General features: G+C 29.1%; 1 protein-coding gene across 1 annotated transcript in view; it reads left to right on the top strand.

The window, feature by feature from the left end:
- LOC100212261 (tRNA (cytosine(72)-C(5))-methyltransferase NSUN6) overlaps positions 1 to 17,219 on the top strand; it is a 28,229-nt gene extending 11,010 nt beyond the window's left edge. Inside the window, exons 6-10 of the mRNA XM_065793917.1 lie at positions 4,218 to 4,258; positions 7,157 to 7,322; positions 7,412 to 7,569; positions 8,736 to 8,861; positions 16,527 to 17,219. Coding sequence (XP_065649989.1) covers positions 4,218 to 4,258; positions 7,157 to 7,322; positions 7,412 to 7,569; positions 8,736 to 8,861; positions 16,527 to 16,703 — 668 coding nt within the window. The 3' untranslated portion in view covers positions 16,704 to 17,219. The remainder of the gene's footprint in view (positions 1 to 4,217; positions 4,259 to 7,156; positions 7,323 to 7,411; positions 7,570 to 8,735; positions 8,862 to 16,526) is intronic.
- The last annotated feature ends 364 nt before the right edge of the window (positions 17,220 to 17,583 follow it).

The following is a 17,583-nucleotide window of genomic DNA, read 5'->3' as shown; positions in this document are numbered from 1 at the left end:
AGAGGCTGATTCCATCAACAGCTGAAAAATATCAAAGTATTAACAGTGCCATGTTGCGCATGGATGGTGTCCCTGTTTGTACTTTTGGTGTGCATTGCGGAGGCCACATTTGGAGCCCTTTGTTACGGCTTAGGGTTTATTAGTAGTAATGAGGCAATTGCTTGGGCTATTAAACGGTGTTCTGAGTACTATCTATGCTTTGAGTCAAGTTCTTCAATCTAATTTAAAAATGAATAAAGTACCAAAAACTATAAAACACAAAAAACCATCATCATCACCAAGTTCTCTAAACCTATCATTCACTAATATTCGTGGTCTTCGAAGTAACTTTTCTTCTGTTGAGTCTTATCTCTTGCAAAGTTCACCAGACCTACTTGCTCTTTGTGAGACTAATTTGAGTTCGGCTGTCTCATCTTGTGATCTTAGTGTTGATGGTTATCTTCCTCTGATTCGTAAAGACTCCAATAGCCACATGCTTGGCCTGGGCATTTACATTCGTAAAAATTCACCTGTTTGTCGTGAAACTAGGTTTGAATCCACAGACTATTTTTTCATGTGCTTTCGTTTAGCACCACTTCACGCTATTGCCTTTCTCTTTGTTCTATATCGATCTCCTTCATCTCAAGACTGTACACTTTTTGATGTTATTTCTGATCATATTGACCAAGCCCTCTCTCTTTATCCATCAGCTAATATAGTTGTTGTCGGTGACTTTAATGCTCACCACTCTGAATGGCTTGGCTCTAGTGTCAGTGACTCTGCAGGCATTAAAGCCCACAACTTTTGCCTTTCTTGATCCCTAACTCAAATAGTCAACTTTCCAACTCGCTTTCCTGACAACCCTAATCATTTACCTTCTCTACTCGACTTATGTCTTGTTTCTGATCCTAGTCAGTGCTCAGTTTCTCCACATTCACCCTTAGGTGCTTCTGATCACAGTTTGATCTCTTTAAAACTAATATCTCATTCTTCTTCATCACCTGAATACCCCTACTATCGAACCTCTTACAACTACAGTAAAGCTGACTGGGATTCTTTCTGTGATTTTCTTCGTGATGGCCCTTGGGTAGAAATCTTTCAACTTCCTGTCGACAAATGTGCTTCTTATATAACTTCGTGGATTCAGGCTGGCATGGAATCTTTTATTCCCTCTCGACGATTCCAGGTCAAGCCTCACTCTCCTCCATGGTTTTCCTCACACTGTGCTGCTGCGATTGCCAATCGAAACCGTTACTTCCATATTTATCAGCAAAACAATTCTCCAGAAAACAGACGTCTTTTCATTACTGCTAGAAACAACTGTAAAAAGGTTTTGTCTAACGCCAAAACCCGCTATTCTCAGGTCATGAAATCTCGTATCTCATCTCAAAAATTAGGCTCTCGTGACTTTTGGAGAATCTTTAATAATATCAATAATAAGGGCAAATCTATAATTCCACCTCTCTTGTATGGTTCAGACTTTGTCACCTCACCTAAAGACAAAGCCGAACTGTTTGCTAAAAACTTTTCATCAATATCATCTCTTGATTCCACTAATTGCGTTCTACCTGATATTGCCAACAAACAGGTTGATTCATTGCTTGACATTCATATCACTTCAGCATCTGTATCTAAAGTGATTTCCTGTCTAGACTCTTCTACAGCTTGTGGCCCAGACAACATACCTGTTATTGTCTTGCAGAAGTGTTCTCCAGAGCTGTCGTCTATACTCTCAAAACTATTCAACAAGTGCTTATCAGAGTCTTGTTTTCCAGCCTGCTGGAAAGCCGCATCTGTTATCCCTATCTTCAAAAATTCTGGGGAGCGATCTGATTCGTCTAACTACCGTCCCATAAGTCTTCTTCCTATCATAAGCAAGGTTTTTGAATCTTTAATTAACAAACACTTAATTTCTCATCTTGAATCTAATAACTTACTTTCTGACCATCAATATGGATTTCGATCTTCTCGCTCTACAGCTGATTTGCTAACAGTAATAACTGACAGGTTTTATCGTGCATTAGATGAAGGTGGAGAGGTTAAGGCCATCGCTCTTGACATTTCAAAAGCGTTTGATAAAGTTTGGCATGCTGGTCTTCTCCATAAGCTTTCTTCTTATGGTGTATCCGGCAACATCTTTAAGATCATTGAATCCTTCCTTTCCAATCGTAGCATAAAAGTTGTCCTCGATGGACAACACTCTTCTTCTTATTCTGTAACTTCAGGGGTTCCTCAAGGTTCTATCCTTGGCCCTATACTCTTTTTAATTTACATTAACGACCTTCCAGATATTCTCACATCTAAGGTGGCATTGTTTGCTGATGATACTACCATTTATTCTTGTCGTGATAAGAAACCAACACCCTCTGATTGCCTGGAGGGGGCATTTGAGCTTGAAAAGGATCTCACTTCTGCTACAGCATGGGGCTCACAGTGGCTGGTGAACTTTAATTCAGATAAAACTCAATTTTTTTCAGCCAATCGTTATCGCAATAATTTAGATCTTCCTATATTTATGAACGGTGATGTACTCGATGAGTCACCTACTCTTCATCTTCTAGGATTAACTCTTACTTCCAATCTTTCTTGGAAACCATATATCAAATCGGTTGCAAAATTAGCATCTGCTAAGGTTGCATCTCTTTATCGAGCTCGCCACTTTCTTACTCTGGATTCTATTCTCTACCTCTATAAATCTCAAATCCGGCCTTGTATGGAATACTGTTGCCATATCTGGGGCGGATCTTCTAATGATGCCCTTTCTCTTTTAGACAAGGTGCAAAAACGCATTGTAAACATAGTTGGACCTGCTCTTGCAGCCAACCTTCAACCATTATCACATCGTCGTAATGTTGCTTCTCTTTCTCTTTTCTGCAAATACTATAATGGGCACTGCTCGAAAGAGCTAGCGTCTCTTGTGCCATCTACTAAAATTCATTCTCGTGTTACTCGTCATTCAATTAAGTGTCATCCTTTTTCTGTGACTGTTCCTAAGTGCTCCAAAAACGCTTATTCGTCTAGTTTTTTTCCTCGAACATCAGCTCTTTGGAATTCGCTTCCTTCATCTTGCTTTCCTGATTCATATAATTTGCAATCTTTTAAATCGTCCGTCAATCGTTATCTTGCTCTACAATCTTCATCTTTTCTCTTACAGTAACTTCCAACTTTAATTAGTGGCTGCTTGCAGCCTTGTTGGAAGCGAAGATGTTTAAAAAAAAAAAAAAAAAAAAAAAATCTTTTCCTAAAGAAGTAATTTTAGAATATGTAATACATAAAATAAACATTAATGTAAAAAAAAAAATACTGGAATAGGTAGAATGGTGCAAGTATGTGCAGGCCGGTACTTAAAATTTTAGAACCACATCACTGGTCACCATCTTAACTCTCTCTTAACTCTGTAACTCCAAAACACGAACCTTAATGAACAAGGCCGCTGTGCAGAAAAACAAGTTGAGTGCTACCATGCACTGGTACTACCAGGAACATGGTGGGGATCAAGTTCGGAACCTCTCGCTTATAAAGCGAGCATTTTACCACGACACCACTACCGCATTATTACTGCATTATACCGCATAATACTATCTTATAAAAAACTGCATTAAGTGGTTCTCACATAAAAAAACTGCATTTATTAGAGATCATTTATAAAACTGGATTAATTATCATTTAAAGTGGTTTTGGTTATTATTTTTATTTGTTTACTGTTTTTTCTTTTTCTTTTATTCTAGTAAAAAGTGCAAAATCCTAAAGCAAACTCAGTAGTCTAGAGTCAATTGTTTATTGTTTTATAAGCCTTTTCAATCCATTCAAGGACACCTGTTTTTCATTTTTATATGAAATTTAGAAATTCTAGGAATAATAAATTTATGAAAAATATGAAATACACCTGCCTTAGTTAAGTAGTCTTTCTCTCTTTTTCAGCTTTCTCTATATTAAAGTTTAATTATTATTTGAAAGTTCTATTGTAAAGGATATATTTTTTAAAAATTACATAATTAAAAGAAAAAAGGGCCAGGATTCTGGTCTTCTGGTTCTTTTGACCAGAATCAAACATTTTCTGGTTTTTTATGAGGAATGACATTAATAACTGACTAAGATTCTGGTCAATTAATATCATCCCTCTTAAATCTACTAAACAAGAAATGAGTAAATCTTTTTTTAAGCAAATCAGCTTTTTAAAGGCAGAAAAAATATTTAAAGATATTTTGATTTTATTCAAGTTTTATTTTATTTTTTAGGTGGGAAAACCTCACATGTTGCTGTGCTGATGAAAAATCAGGTGGTTTTTTTTATTAAAATGTCATATGGGTGATTCAATAAAGTTTAAAAGACTTTAATTCTCGTCACACTGAATAGCTCTGATCCTACGATGATCCTACTAGTCAGTGGTATTAGAGTGGTGCTACTATCTTACTTAAGATTTTCCTGTATTTCTCTTACACCAAACATTAGATCAACATTTTTTATTCACATTAGTACTTCTTATTACTACTTTATAGCTGGAATTTTTTTTTCTTAATCTTTTGCAGCTGGTTTATTTCAGCTAATTGTAATTAATTGTTTTTTATTTTCTACAAAAACAACTATGGCGAACAAATAACTTTTTTATATTGTAATAAATTGATGCAAAAGTGTCTGATGCTAAGGTCCATTAATTAAAAATTACTACATCTGCTACTTTACCTCAGAAGTTAATTTTTAGAGAAAGCAAGTCTAACATTTCTTCTCTAATACATGGGTCTAATCCTGTTTATCTTTCTTAAGGATAAGGTTTGTCAAGAACTTTTCCACTAATTTATCTCTTGAAACTAATGACCACACTCTTCCTATCATCGACAAAAAACAAACTGTTTTACTGTTAAATATTCAAATCACTCTTCGACTGCTCTAAGTATTTTCCAATCAGTTTTCATACTACCACTATTATTTGGATCATTAATAAACAAAATTTTAATATCTCAGCTCAAGTCTTACAATTAACTCTATGACAATCAGATTTTGATTCTCTTGTTCTACCTCTGACTTGTTAAACATTAATTTTTTGTTTGATTCTTTTGTTTTATAGTTAAATATAAATAATTTAAAAAAATATTTTGTATGGGAAATACCAATTAGCAATTATCCTCGGAAAAGAGCTACCCATAAAAAACTTCAAATAGTCTCTTAACCATGGCTTCTGTAGATGAATATCGATTGAATATCAATGCTCTGAAATTCTTTTCCTAATGTTTTTCTGCAATTCTTATCTTTGCTTTTTGTAAACTCTTCAATTATTGTAAATTTAGTAATTTAAACTTAATTATTGGTTAATTTCTGCGTTGGTAGTAAATTTGTGTAAAAAAATTAAACTTTACAAAAATATTTACATAAAGACAATTTTTAATATAAAAAAATACTCATAAACATTTGATAGAGTTACAAATTAAGAAAACAGAGTAATTTTGTTAATATTATTAATGAACTTGATTTTATGGATTTTTTTTTTTAATTTTATGATTTCATTTTGATTTTTTTAATTGTTAACATGTTTTCTAGAAATTCTAAAAAAAAAAAGTTTCAAAACTTAATTTTAGAATATGCGGTAGTGGTGTAGTGGTAGAGCGCTCGCTTCATAAGCGAGAGGTTCTGAGTTCGATCCCCACCACATCCCTGGTAGTACTGCGCTCAACTTGTTTCTCCGCCTAGCAGCCTAGTTCGTCGTGTTTTGGAGTTATAGAGTTGAGAGAAGGCTATAACCACAATTAAGTAGCCTTTTTGTCTGTAGTGGCCTTCTGGGCCTTGGGGAGGTGAATTAACAAAAAAAAAAAGAAAAACAAAAAAAATATCACAATTAAAATCAAGTAAGCTTTGGCACAAATTTTGTATATTTCAGCTTTTAGCACTTTTCGTAGCTTTTAGTGAACCATGTTTTTTGGGTATTTATATAATATAAATATTTTAATTTAAGTTTTCTATTTGCCAACAAAATATAATATGATTAGAAATACTTGAGGTATGCTTGATTGATCTTGTTCAAAAATTTCTTTAGTGTAGAATCACAAAATAATATTTGTTACTTTAATTATTTTATTCCAATGTTGAACACCAATGTTGATCAATAAAAACCAATTTACTCATTTCAATCATAATAATTGCCAGCTGACACAGACATCAAAGTATGTGATAAATGTTCAAAAAAGAAAAAAGGCCTTTTAATAAGTGTAATTAAAAAATTAATGATTGGAGTTAATGAACAGTATTACAAGTAATTTAACTATATTATATAACTCTAGTAATAACCAGCATTGAAAGTTTAAAAAATACCTTAGAAAAAACATCAAACATTGTTTATGCATTGATATAAGAGCTGCAATAAATTATTATAAATTGTTAAGAAAAATTTTACAAACTTCATAAATAAAGATTATTTAATGCATTAGCAGATTTATGCCAACAGATGAGAATAACAACATAATAAAAGCATCTTGTAAAACTTTTACTAAACAAAAATTATATTTTAAATATAATTTGTGTTTTTCCTTTTTATATTCAATATTAAAATACAAAATGAAACTAATTATATCATACTAAATTTGATTTTGTATTTTTATTTGTTTCTATGGGAAAAAATAGTTATAAAAATTCAAGAAATCAATTTTAAATATAAATTTAAAAAGTTTAAATTAAAAAATAGGAATAAAAAATTTATGTAAACTCACACATAATTACATGGTGCTGATTTATATATATATATATATATATATATATATATATATATATATATATATATATATATATATATATATATATATATATATATATATATATTATATTAGTGTATTCTACAAACAGAGTGCTCAATGTTCTAACAGCAATAATAAATTAGTAAAAACACTTATCTAATTTTTGATTACTTCAGTAGGTTCATCAGGAGGTTCAGTAGGTTCATCAGGAAGAACCTACTGATGGTGAAACACAGTGTTGAAGTAATCAAAAATTAGATAAGTGTTTTTACTATTATATATATATATATATATATATATATATATATATATATATATATATATATATATATATATATATATATATATATATATATATTTGTTAAGTTGGTTGGTGTTTTTTTTTGTTTTGTTTTTGAAGTTTCTATTTATAAAAATTCAAGATAATATTAGTTTTTAATAAACTATTTATTTAGGGAACAATTATTGCAATCGATAAATCAGAGAAAAAGATCTCAAAGATAAAAGAAAACTGTGTAATAATGGGTTTAACTAATGTAAAATGTTTTGCTTATGATAGTTCAAAGTTGTGTTGCCATGGCCCTTGTGATAATTCAACGTTGTCTCTTGATGAACAAAATGGTAAAAAAATTTATGCTTGTTATTTTTATTTTTTGATGATTTATTCTAAAGTTTAATTTTCATCTAAGTTTATTTACTTTTGTTTTTAGGAAATGATTTAAAGCCTCCATTTCCACCTTGTTTTTTTGATAAGATACTTCTAGATCCTCCTTGCAGTGGAATTGGACAAAGACCCCAACTTCGATCTGTTTTAACTGATAAAGAGTTGCAATCATACCCAATATATCAAAAAAAGTTATTTCAACAGGTAAAACATTCTTTGCTAAAGGTCTTGTTTTATTAAAAGTTAAAAAAAAATTAAATATGCCTAAATCTTAAAAAAAAAGTTCATCAAAATAGTTTGGGTCAAGTAATTATCCAATATTTAAAGACCCTTATATACTATTAATGGTAAAATTGCTTCAAATATTGCCAATGTGTTTTTAAGTATTTTATCAATGTTTTTGTTTAACGCCCATGATCTCACACTTATGTTGTTTGAATGGGTTTTCATAATGCTGTTTTATTCAAATATGACACTATGGAAGAGGTAAAGCAGTTTTTTACAACCTAAAATCCTTCTTGGCATTAACTTGTTAACTTTTAAATTAAAGATGAGTATTTTTTATTGTGATACTACTACAAGGGCGATTATCCATAATCCATGGTCCATAATAAAGGTACATCCATAACTAAACTGAAGGTTTGATATCAGAGTTTTCTATCTAGGTTTTTACAGCTATTAAAAAGTCTGATCTGTCCAAATATAGGATCAGTTTAACATCATGACCAAGACTAGCTATTTGGTAAAATTGTTTTAACAATTTGCAGTAGGATCAGTATCAGTAGAGATATTGGCCACAATAGTATGGTTGTTACATTACTATTAAATAGATTTTCAGGTATTATAGAAAGCCTTAAATAAAGTTTAATTGTAAATTTTATTTTTAGCAAAACTTATAGAATCATATAAATAAGCATATTTTCTTAAATGCTCTTAGTTCATCTTATATAAAATTTCCTAAATCTGTTTTACAAAAATTAAATTTAAACATTTATTTTTTGTACTTATTTTGAGGAAGAATTTGAAGAAAATTTAATCAACACAGTTTCTGCTCATGATTTCAGTTCATGGTTTCCATAGTTTTAATTTATGATTTCAGTTCATGGTTTCAGTTTTATTTTATAATTTCAGTTCATGGTTTCATTTCATAGTTTTAATTTATGGTTTCAGTTCATGGTTTCATTTCATAGTTTTACTTATGGTTTTAGTTTATGGTTTCAGTTTATGGTTTCAGTTCATGGTTTCATTTCATAGTTTTAACTTATGGTTTCAGTTCATGGTTTCATGGCTACGCTTGAAACACTTTTAAAACTATTTTTAAGACAAAAAGTTTAATAAAAATAAAGTACTGTAACTTTTATTTTTTTTAGGCAGTGTCACTTTTAAAACCAGGTGGGCGCCTTATTTATTCAACTTGTACTCTTCTACCTCAAGAAAATGAAGAGCAAGTATCCTGGGCTTTAAAAACATTCAAAGAATTAAAGTTGTTAAAGCAGGTAAGAAGCATAAATACTGAAAATAAACGTTAAAATATAAGTAGAGTGTTTAACTTTTTTTTTGTGTATTATTTTTTTAATTTATAAGATCATAACAATATTATCTTCTTGCTATTTTATATGTATTACCTTTTGACTCTTTAACATTAGACCTTTTTTACATGTACTCTAGGTTTTCTATTCCAGGTTCCATTTTTTAGATTCACTCATGCAACAGAACACTAGATTAATAATATTTTGATTACTTGTTATTTTTAGCAAAAAAATTAAAGCTATTTAGCAGGGTTACTAAATTAAGAAATTAAGAGTATTTTATAGAGATAAACATATAAAGATTATCTTTTAGAGATAAACATATAAAGATTATCTTTTAGAGATAAATATAGAGAAGTTATCTTATAGATACAAACATAGAGAGATTAACTTATAGAGATAAACATAGAAAGATTATCTTTTAGAGATAAACAGAAAAATTATCTTTCAGAGATAAACCTAGAAAGAATATGTTTCAGAGATAAACATAAAAAGACTTTTTAATATGGGAGCTGTTATGAAAATTAAGACAAAATGTAGGATAACAAAAAAACAGTTTTTAGTAAATTAAATTTTTTTTCAAAGTCCTAACTTTACAAGAAAATTGTTTTAATACTTTGCATCGAATTTTTACTTAGAACATTTAAGAAAACGATTTAATTCAAACATTCAGATTTTTGAAATTCAGCATGAAATAAAGCTGGTTAATAAATACTTCTGTTTTTATGATTTTAAGTTTAATTATAGAAATTAATTTTTATTGAATATAAAAACAAAGTTTTTTATTGTAGTTGTTAAAAAATAATAAACTCTGTTGGAGAGGGAGATTAATCATTATTAAATGTCATGAGCTTTTCTTTTGAAACTCTGAAATCTGAATTTATGTTAATTAACTGTATCCTTAAGGTGAATCCATGGTAAAAAAAATGCAAAAAAATGATTTTTTTTTTTTTTAATTAAAGTTTTTATCAGGAAAACTACCTATCTTTCAGAAGAAAGAGATTTTTATTCACTATTTACATTAAAAATCTGTTTAAAACAATAAAAATTGTTAATTTTTGTTACGAATTGTCTATAGCAATGCGCATAGCAACTGCAACTGGTTGTCAATTTATACTTTTTATCTCTTATAAAAATCTAAATAATATCTGTGTTATTTAAAATATATATCTGTGATATCTGTGTTATTTAAAATATATCCACTATCTTTTAAAATACTCTGTTTTTATATTTTTCTATTATTTTATTAGTAGAAGCATCTTTACATTTATTTCTTTTGCAATTTTCTCTGCTGTTTATTTTTTCGAATGGAGTAATCTTAGAACAACGACATCTTAAAATCCGCTCATAGTTTAAATTTTCACGAGTTGTTTGTTATACTTTAAAGTAGTGCCTGACGCAGGATCTTTAACCAAAATATTTTTTTTATCGAAAAATTTGTATTTCCCTGTCAACTTTTGGTCAAATTTTTGGATTATTCACTAATTTAGCTGCCATTATGAAACGAAATAAAAATATGAAATAATCCTGCTTCAGGTACTTTACCAATGTGTTGTCTCTAATTTATAAAATTTGTAGCTTGATAGCACGAACATTTTTCAAGCAACAGTTGTTTTAAATAACTCACTTTTTGTGTATTTTTTGCTGATTCAGCAGTTTAAAATTATTATTTTTTTTATTTTTTAAAAGGTTTCTTATTTTACAGTTTTATTTATTGTTCAAAAAAAATAGTATTAAAAATTTAAAATATCTTGGTTTTTTGCCATGGATCCACCTTTAAATTTAAATTAAATTAAATTAAAAATAAAAAACTTTAAATCAATTTCAAATAAATATTTTATGATTTTTTGAGAAGCATAAAATTTCATAATATTTTTTTTTAATAGGCAAAAAATAAAAAGAAATGATTTCCAAAAAAGCTGATTCACATACCTTAAAATTTATAGATTATTTCTGATGTGTAAAAAAAATGGAATTTCAGTTTTACCAAATTATTATTATTATTATTTTTTTTTTAATTTTCAGAAGAATTTTGCATTTTTATATGCATGTATATGTACAATTATTATTCTTTACTTTAGATTTTTATGGCTAAAATAAATTTTTTAAAGTTTTAGGTGAAAAAAGAGTTTATAAAATGAATTTTATTATCTAATAATATATTTTGTAGTTAATTATCTAATAATAATATATTTTGTAGTCATTTGCAAATTAATAACAAATAAAATTTAGCATAGAAGACAAAATATTTATAAAAATAACACAGAAAACAAAAATTTATGAAATGAATTCTTTTTAAAAAAAAAAAACTACTTGATTGAATTATATTAATTTGAAATAAATAAAAGTTTTACACCTTTAAATTGACTTAAAATTGTTAAAATTTTGTGAATATTTTAAGGTTGCTACACACTAATTGTAAATTAAACTCAAATTAATTACAAAAATCTGTATAGTTGCGTTGACTGACGATATTGGCGAAATTTAATAAATGAAAAATACTAAACTTTTGGTTTTCTTGCTTTCTAAAAAATTAATCTTAAACCTAAAATAAAACTTTGGAACTTTCGAATGTGTTAAGTAGTTATGTTAGTTAATTAAGCCACACAAAGCCACAACTTTTTTAAACTCATCATTAGTTGAGTATATGCATCTATACCCAACTAATGTCAGCCACTTTTGAGTGGCATTTATGGTAACTGATAAGCTGTAGTAACTTCGATGGTTGAAAACTGTCCTGTGGGTGTTTAAGTTTATCAACTGATATTGCCTCGATAACATCTGGCTAAACATTCCAGTCATTGACTTCAAAGTTGTTAAAAAATTTACGTATAACTTTGCAGGTCTTGAAAATCTCTTGACGAAATCAAATTCTATGTTGAACTCTGGGTGCTATGTTGCAAGGTTTTAGGGGTCGTCCATAAAGAACGTATGCCAAAAATTTTAAAGTTTGACACCCCCTCCCCCTGTTGCCATGCGTATTTTTAATTCCCCACCCCCCTTAAAAAGTACGTACGTTTTTCAAACACCCCTTCCCCCCCAACTTTTTTTTTCAATATAAAAGTTTATTGAAAAAAAAAAGGTGGAGGAGGTACCTTAGATACTTTATACGACCCCAAAGCCCTTTGTTTGCGGCACAGAATCCCAATTTGAAAATTTTTTTTAAATATATACACATTGACATTTGTGTGTTCATTTGGCCGAGAGGTTAATGTTATAAGCCTAGGCGGCGGAGACCTGAGTTTGGTTCCAGGTAATATCCTGTTGTACTTTTTTTTGTTTAAATAATGAATCAAATAAAAATAAACTATACTTAAAGCGGACATTTTTTTCAGGCACCTCTTTTTAGTAAGTCCGTAAAAAACGAGTCTTACGCGAGATCATTAAATTAATGATGTCAATATTAAGGATTAATATTGAAAACAAAACCTAAAACCTAGTGCTGAGGGTAGGCTACCCATTCCCCTTAATTGGAGTAGGGGGGGGGGTCAGCAAATTTTGTCCCCTTTTGCTAATTTAAGCAGCTTTTTATTTTAGCAAACCTAGTGGTAAAATTTGGAAGATTTTGAGACCCTAATGACACGTTTTTTTGGGGGACTCCAACCCATTAGCCACGGCACTGATAAAACCTGTTTTTTGTCGACTCAAAAAATAGGTTACCTGAAATGCACCTTACTCAGGGCCAGTATATAAAGGGTGGCATGTGTGCATGGGCGCGCGCAGGATTTTTTGATGTTCCATATAGGACACTTTCACACATTGTGCAAACTCCAAACTTAAGTATGTTTATACCTATGCCAAATGAGGAGGCCTTACAAAAAGTTGGTATGGCGGAGGCCTGGAAACTAAAAGCCTTAAAACACTTGCTCCTACCCAACCACCCAACCCCTCCCTGCGTGAGGGCACCAATGTAGTAAAATTTTTAACTTTAATATCTAAAACTTAATTTAAATTTATCGACAGATTTTAAATTTTGTTGAAAAATATTGTAAATTACAAAAGTTATGACCATGCAAAATTTACATCCCCTCTTTTTTTGTTTTGTTTGGGGGGGGGGGTCAGAAAAATTTGTGCCCATGCATGTGTGTGCATAGAGGGAAACTATACTCTTTACTCCCTATACCATACATCTTTTTATGTTGGCAAACTAGGATCTTTAGTCTGAATTTTAACTTTTCTATTGATTAGCTGATTAATTGTGATAAATTAGAAAATCAAGGTATGTACTTTTAAATTGAACCCACCCACCCCCGCCCCTATGAGCGTACATTCTTTGTGGACGACCCCTTACGTGCAAGTCAGTTATGTTTAATTTGTTGAGAAGCATAGGTTGAAGCAAGTTGAATAGGATGCCTTTTTTTCTTTTGTCATCAAAAGTAGTTAAATTCTTTATTTTGCATCGAGTTTTGTAGTCTTTATTTTTTAAAGCTTGAGGAACTTTCATAGCAATGTTTTAAACCTTTTCAAATTTTATGTCACTATCAAAGTAAGGATTCCAAGTTTGTATGGCAAACTCTAGATGTGGTCTAATATATGCAGCAGTTTTTTCCAAATGTCAGTGTCTCTTGATACAAACATGTGTTTAAGAATTCCAAGCACATTATTTGCTTTGTTTGCTGCTATGTTGTACTGTTTAGGGTATTTAGGATTCTCAGAGTTTCGTGATCTCTTTCGAAATTTGGTGACTTACTAAACTACTTCGTTGGTTGCGCTGTCATTTTTGATTTCTTCTATAAAGTAATCAAATTTTATTGTTCTAAAGTTAACTAAGTTAATGACTTTTCATTTTTTTATGTTTAACTCCATTAGCCAAGTTTGTGTCCATTTAACAATCTTGTCTAGGTTGGATTGTAAACTTACTCTGTCTTCATCGTTTTCCATATCTTTCATGAGCTTTGTGTCATCTGCATACATTTTGAAAATGGCTGATTTCACATGAATTAACAGGTCATCAACAATTATAACATCAGGCGTCGGCCCTAAAACAGAGTCTTGCAAAATACCTTTAGCTACATCAATCCAGTCAGATATTAAATCTCCAAGTATAACTCGCTACTTGCGGTTTGTTAAGAAGGCTTTTATCCAATCTAGAAGATTGCCATTTACATCATAAATTTCAAGTTTTTGCAGTAAAAGAACAAAGCTTACAAAGCTTTATCGAATGCCTTTCCAAAGTCAAGAAAAATTAGGTTGATTGGATTTTATCTTTGATTTGCTATGAGTCAAAAAGTCTATTGTTTCTAAAAGATTTGTAATTTGTAAAGTCTTTTTTGAAATAAAATCATTTTGAATTTTGGATAATAATTTGATATTTACCAAATGATCCATTATGACTTATCTAACTATTTTTTCCATAAGTTTGCATGAAATAGAAGTGAGCGATATTGGTTTGTAATTGGTTGGGCCTATTCTGCTGCTTTTTTACTAAATAGGTGTAACATTAGCCATGAGCCTAGATGATAGAACCTTGCCTGATTTTATTAAAAGTTGGAAAATCAAACTTAGCAGAACTGCTATTGATGTGGCCAAATGCTTTTGAAACAAACGTACTAATGTTATCATCACCCAAGATTCTTGTGTTGATATTATAAATGAAATAAAAATACATAATATAGATCAATTTTCTATGATAAATTTACATGATATCTACGATAAATTTAACAATAATTTACACAATTTCTATGATAAGTTTACATTAATTCTATGATAAACTATAAAAGAACATTATTGCTGATGTAATTATTATAATGCTTATTTTTATTATTTACTATTATGAATAAATATCTATTATGTTACAATGAATAATTATCTACTATATTAATATGAATGTTCTTTTAACTATATTATGCGGACCTAATCTTGCTAAATTATACAAACCAAATCTTGCTAAATTATATAAAAGTTCAATTTAAAAAGAAATTACTAGTTAAATTAATTTAGTTTTCTCCCTGGTGTAAAGGTTGTTAGAGATAAGTTATTTTTTCTAAAATTTGTAACAATCAACATTAGAAAAAATATCAATAACAAATTAAAATAATAATTTAAACTTAATAAAAGCTTTTTTGTATGTGATTTAATGGACAATCAGTCATTTGTAGAGTGTCCACATGTCATTAACATACTGTGGTTTAATTTTATGTAAATAACACAGGTCAACAAAAAAAAAAATTTTTCTGGTGCCGAGCAAACAATTTGTTTTTTGTATAGCATTTCTCATTTTGATTTCAAATATGCAACTCTTTTTTTACCATCAGGTCAAGTTGTAAAGATATTTAGCTTCAAATCTTAAGTATTTAGGGTAAAGTCCCTAATATTGTCGAAAAAAAAGTTATTCAAAAGTATGTCAACCTGGGTCTCAAAAGAAGCGTATTTTCATAGAGATTTTAAAAATGTTATTTATTTGTAATAAAAATAAGTATTATTGTGTATTTTTGGTGAATAATATTCTGTTGACTTTTTTTAGCATTTTTTCACATAATTTTTTTGTCAATAAATTTTAAGGAAAAATATTTATGTTTTCTAAAATCTCTATGAAAATACGCTTCTTTTGAGACCCAGGTTGACATACTTTTGAATAACTTTTTTTTTCGACAATATTAGGGACTTTACCCTAAATACTTAAGATTTGAACCTAAATATCTTTACAACTTGACCTGATGGTAAAAAAAGAGTTACATATTTGAAATCAAAATGAGAAATGCTATACAAAAAACAAATTGTTTGCTCGGCACCAGAAAAAAAAATTTTTTTGTTGACCTGTGTAATAGTATAAAAACACAAAATCTATTTAAGCCTTGTTTCCAATAGTTGTCGAAATATCTTGCAATATTTGTAGGACTTTTTTGCTCAACAGTTGTTTGCAGAATAGATTTGTTTCTATTTCCGACATAATTGTTTTACAACATGAGTTTTGTTGTAAACAGACGTTAAGTTGAGCGAATTACTCGATTGCTTGTTTTCATATGCACTACATTTCTACAACTATTGGAAACCAAGTTGGTTTAACCAAGCTTTTCAACTTGGTAGGCTCCGCTAGATTTAGAAATGATGTATAGCAGTTATTATATAGTTTCCACAAAATTTAATTAATTTTTGACTTGACCAATGACTTTTTTTTTTTTTTTTTTTTTTGAAGTAATAGAACAATAGAGCATTAAAAATTCACAATATATTGTGGAATAATAATAAATATTTTCAATATCGCAAAAATGCTGTAAAAAATATATTCTTGGTTAATGGTTACGCTGAATTCGCTGATATCATAGTTATCTACATTTCTCTATTATCTTAGTCAAAATATTTGGTTATTTAACAGTGAAATATGCATAATTATGCCATAACAAGAACGCTCTAACTGTGTATCTTAATTTACCAACAAATCATGCAATAAATTTTACTCGTAAAAAAATTGCCTGTTTTAGTTGTCTAATTTTGAGTCTTTTTTAATTTATTTTCTGAAAAATAATTAGGAATTTATTGTTGGTAGTTTGCAATAGATAATATTCAAATAATTTCGAGTTACCATATTTATATTTTTTTTAAATATTGGGAAAATCTTTTATTTTTAAAATAACAACTTTTTATTATGTATTTTATAGATACAAAATTTTATGTTTGTTTAATTTAATGCAGGATATAATCATTGGAAGACCAGGTCTCAACAACTGCGGGTTATCCTCTGAAGAATGCGATAGAGTTCAAAGATTCGATCAATGTTATTTGAATTCCCTGGAAAATGATTTATATAGAAATTTTGAGTTTGATACAATAGGCTTTTTTATTGCTTGTCTAACTAAAATCAAATATTAGTTATAAATATTGTTTTCATTTATCTGATTGTTGTTATTTTTACAATGTTACGTTTATTTTTTTGTAAGCTTTTTGTGTTTTCGTTATGCTGTTTTTGTCATTCTTTAGTGATTTTTTTTTAGGGATTCTTTACTACTAGAAAATATAAAATAGGAAGTTTTTTAAAACAAAACAAAAAAAACTTTTCGCCAAAGACTTGCTACTGTTTTTTTTTTTTTTTTTTTTTTTTTTTTCTCTATCTTTTTCTTAAACTAGTTTACTTCCAAGAAGAATGCAACAAGACTGCAAGCCTCCACTAATGTTAGAAGTTACTTGGAAACAAAAAATATTGGTGAAGAACAACGAAACGGTTGACAGAAGTCTTGAGAAGTTTCAAATTGTATGAGTCGGGAAAACAAAAAGATGGGAGAACGTTCCACAGCATTGATGTTCGAGAAAAAAAACTGGATTAATAAAAGTTTTTGGAGCATAAAATGTGTTTGTAAAATCTATAAAAATAGTCTTTCTTAATTTAAACTGTTTTTTAAACTTGTTTTTTAGGTTTATTAAGTACAATTTTTTAGATTCGTTATCTAAAAAACTTGTTAAATGCAAATTTTATTGAGTTTTTTATTGAAGAGTAACTAGAGTAAATTATAGTAATACATAAACATAACACAAAATACATGATATATAAATGTTATATTAATTACTATATTTATTTAATATATGCTTATTATATATAATACTATACAATATATATATAAATATATATATATTTTACTGGGAGCTTCTGGAGACACCTTAATAACCATGATAATATTCGTAGAAAAGAGCAAGTGATGCAACTGTACAATGACGGAACAATGGCTCAAACTTGGCAGAAAGAGGATGTCCAACT

The sequence above is a fragment of the Hydra vulgaris genome, chromosome 03, assembly GCF_038396675.1.
Source record: "Hydra vulgaris chromosome 03, alternate assembly HydraT2T_AEP".
NCBI classification, from domain to species: domain Eukaryota; kingdom Metazoa; phylum Cnidaria; class Hydrozoa; order Anthoathecata; family Hydridae; genus Hydra; species Hydra vulgaris.
This window is presented reverse-complemented; position numbering and strand designations above follow the sequence as displayed.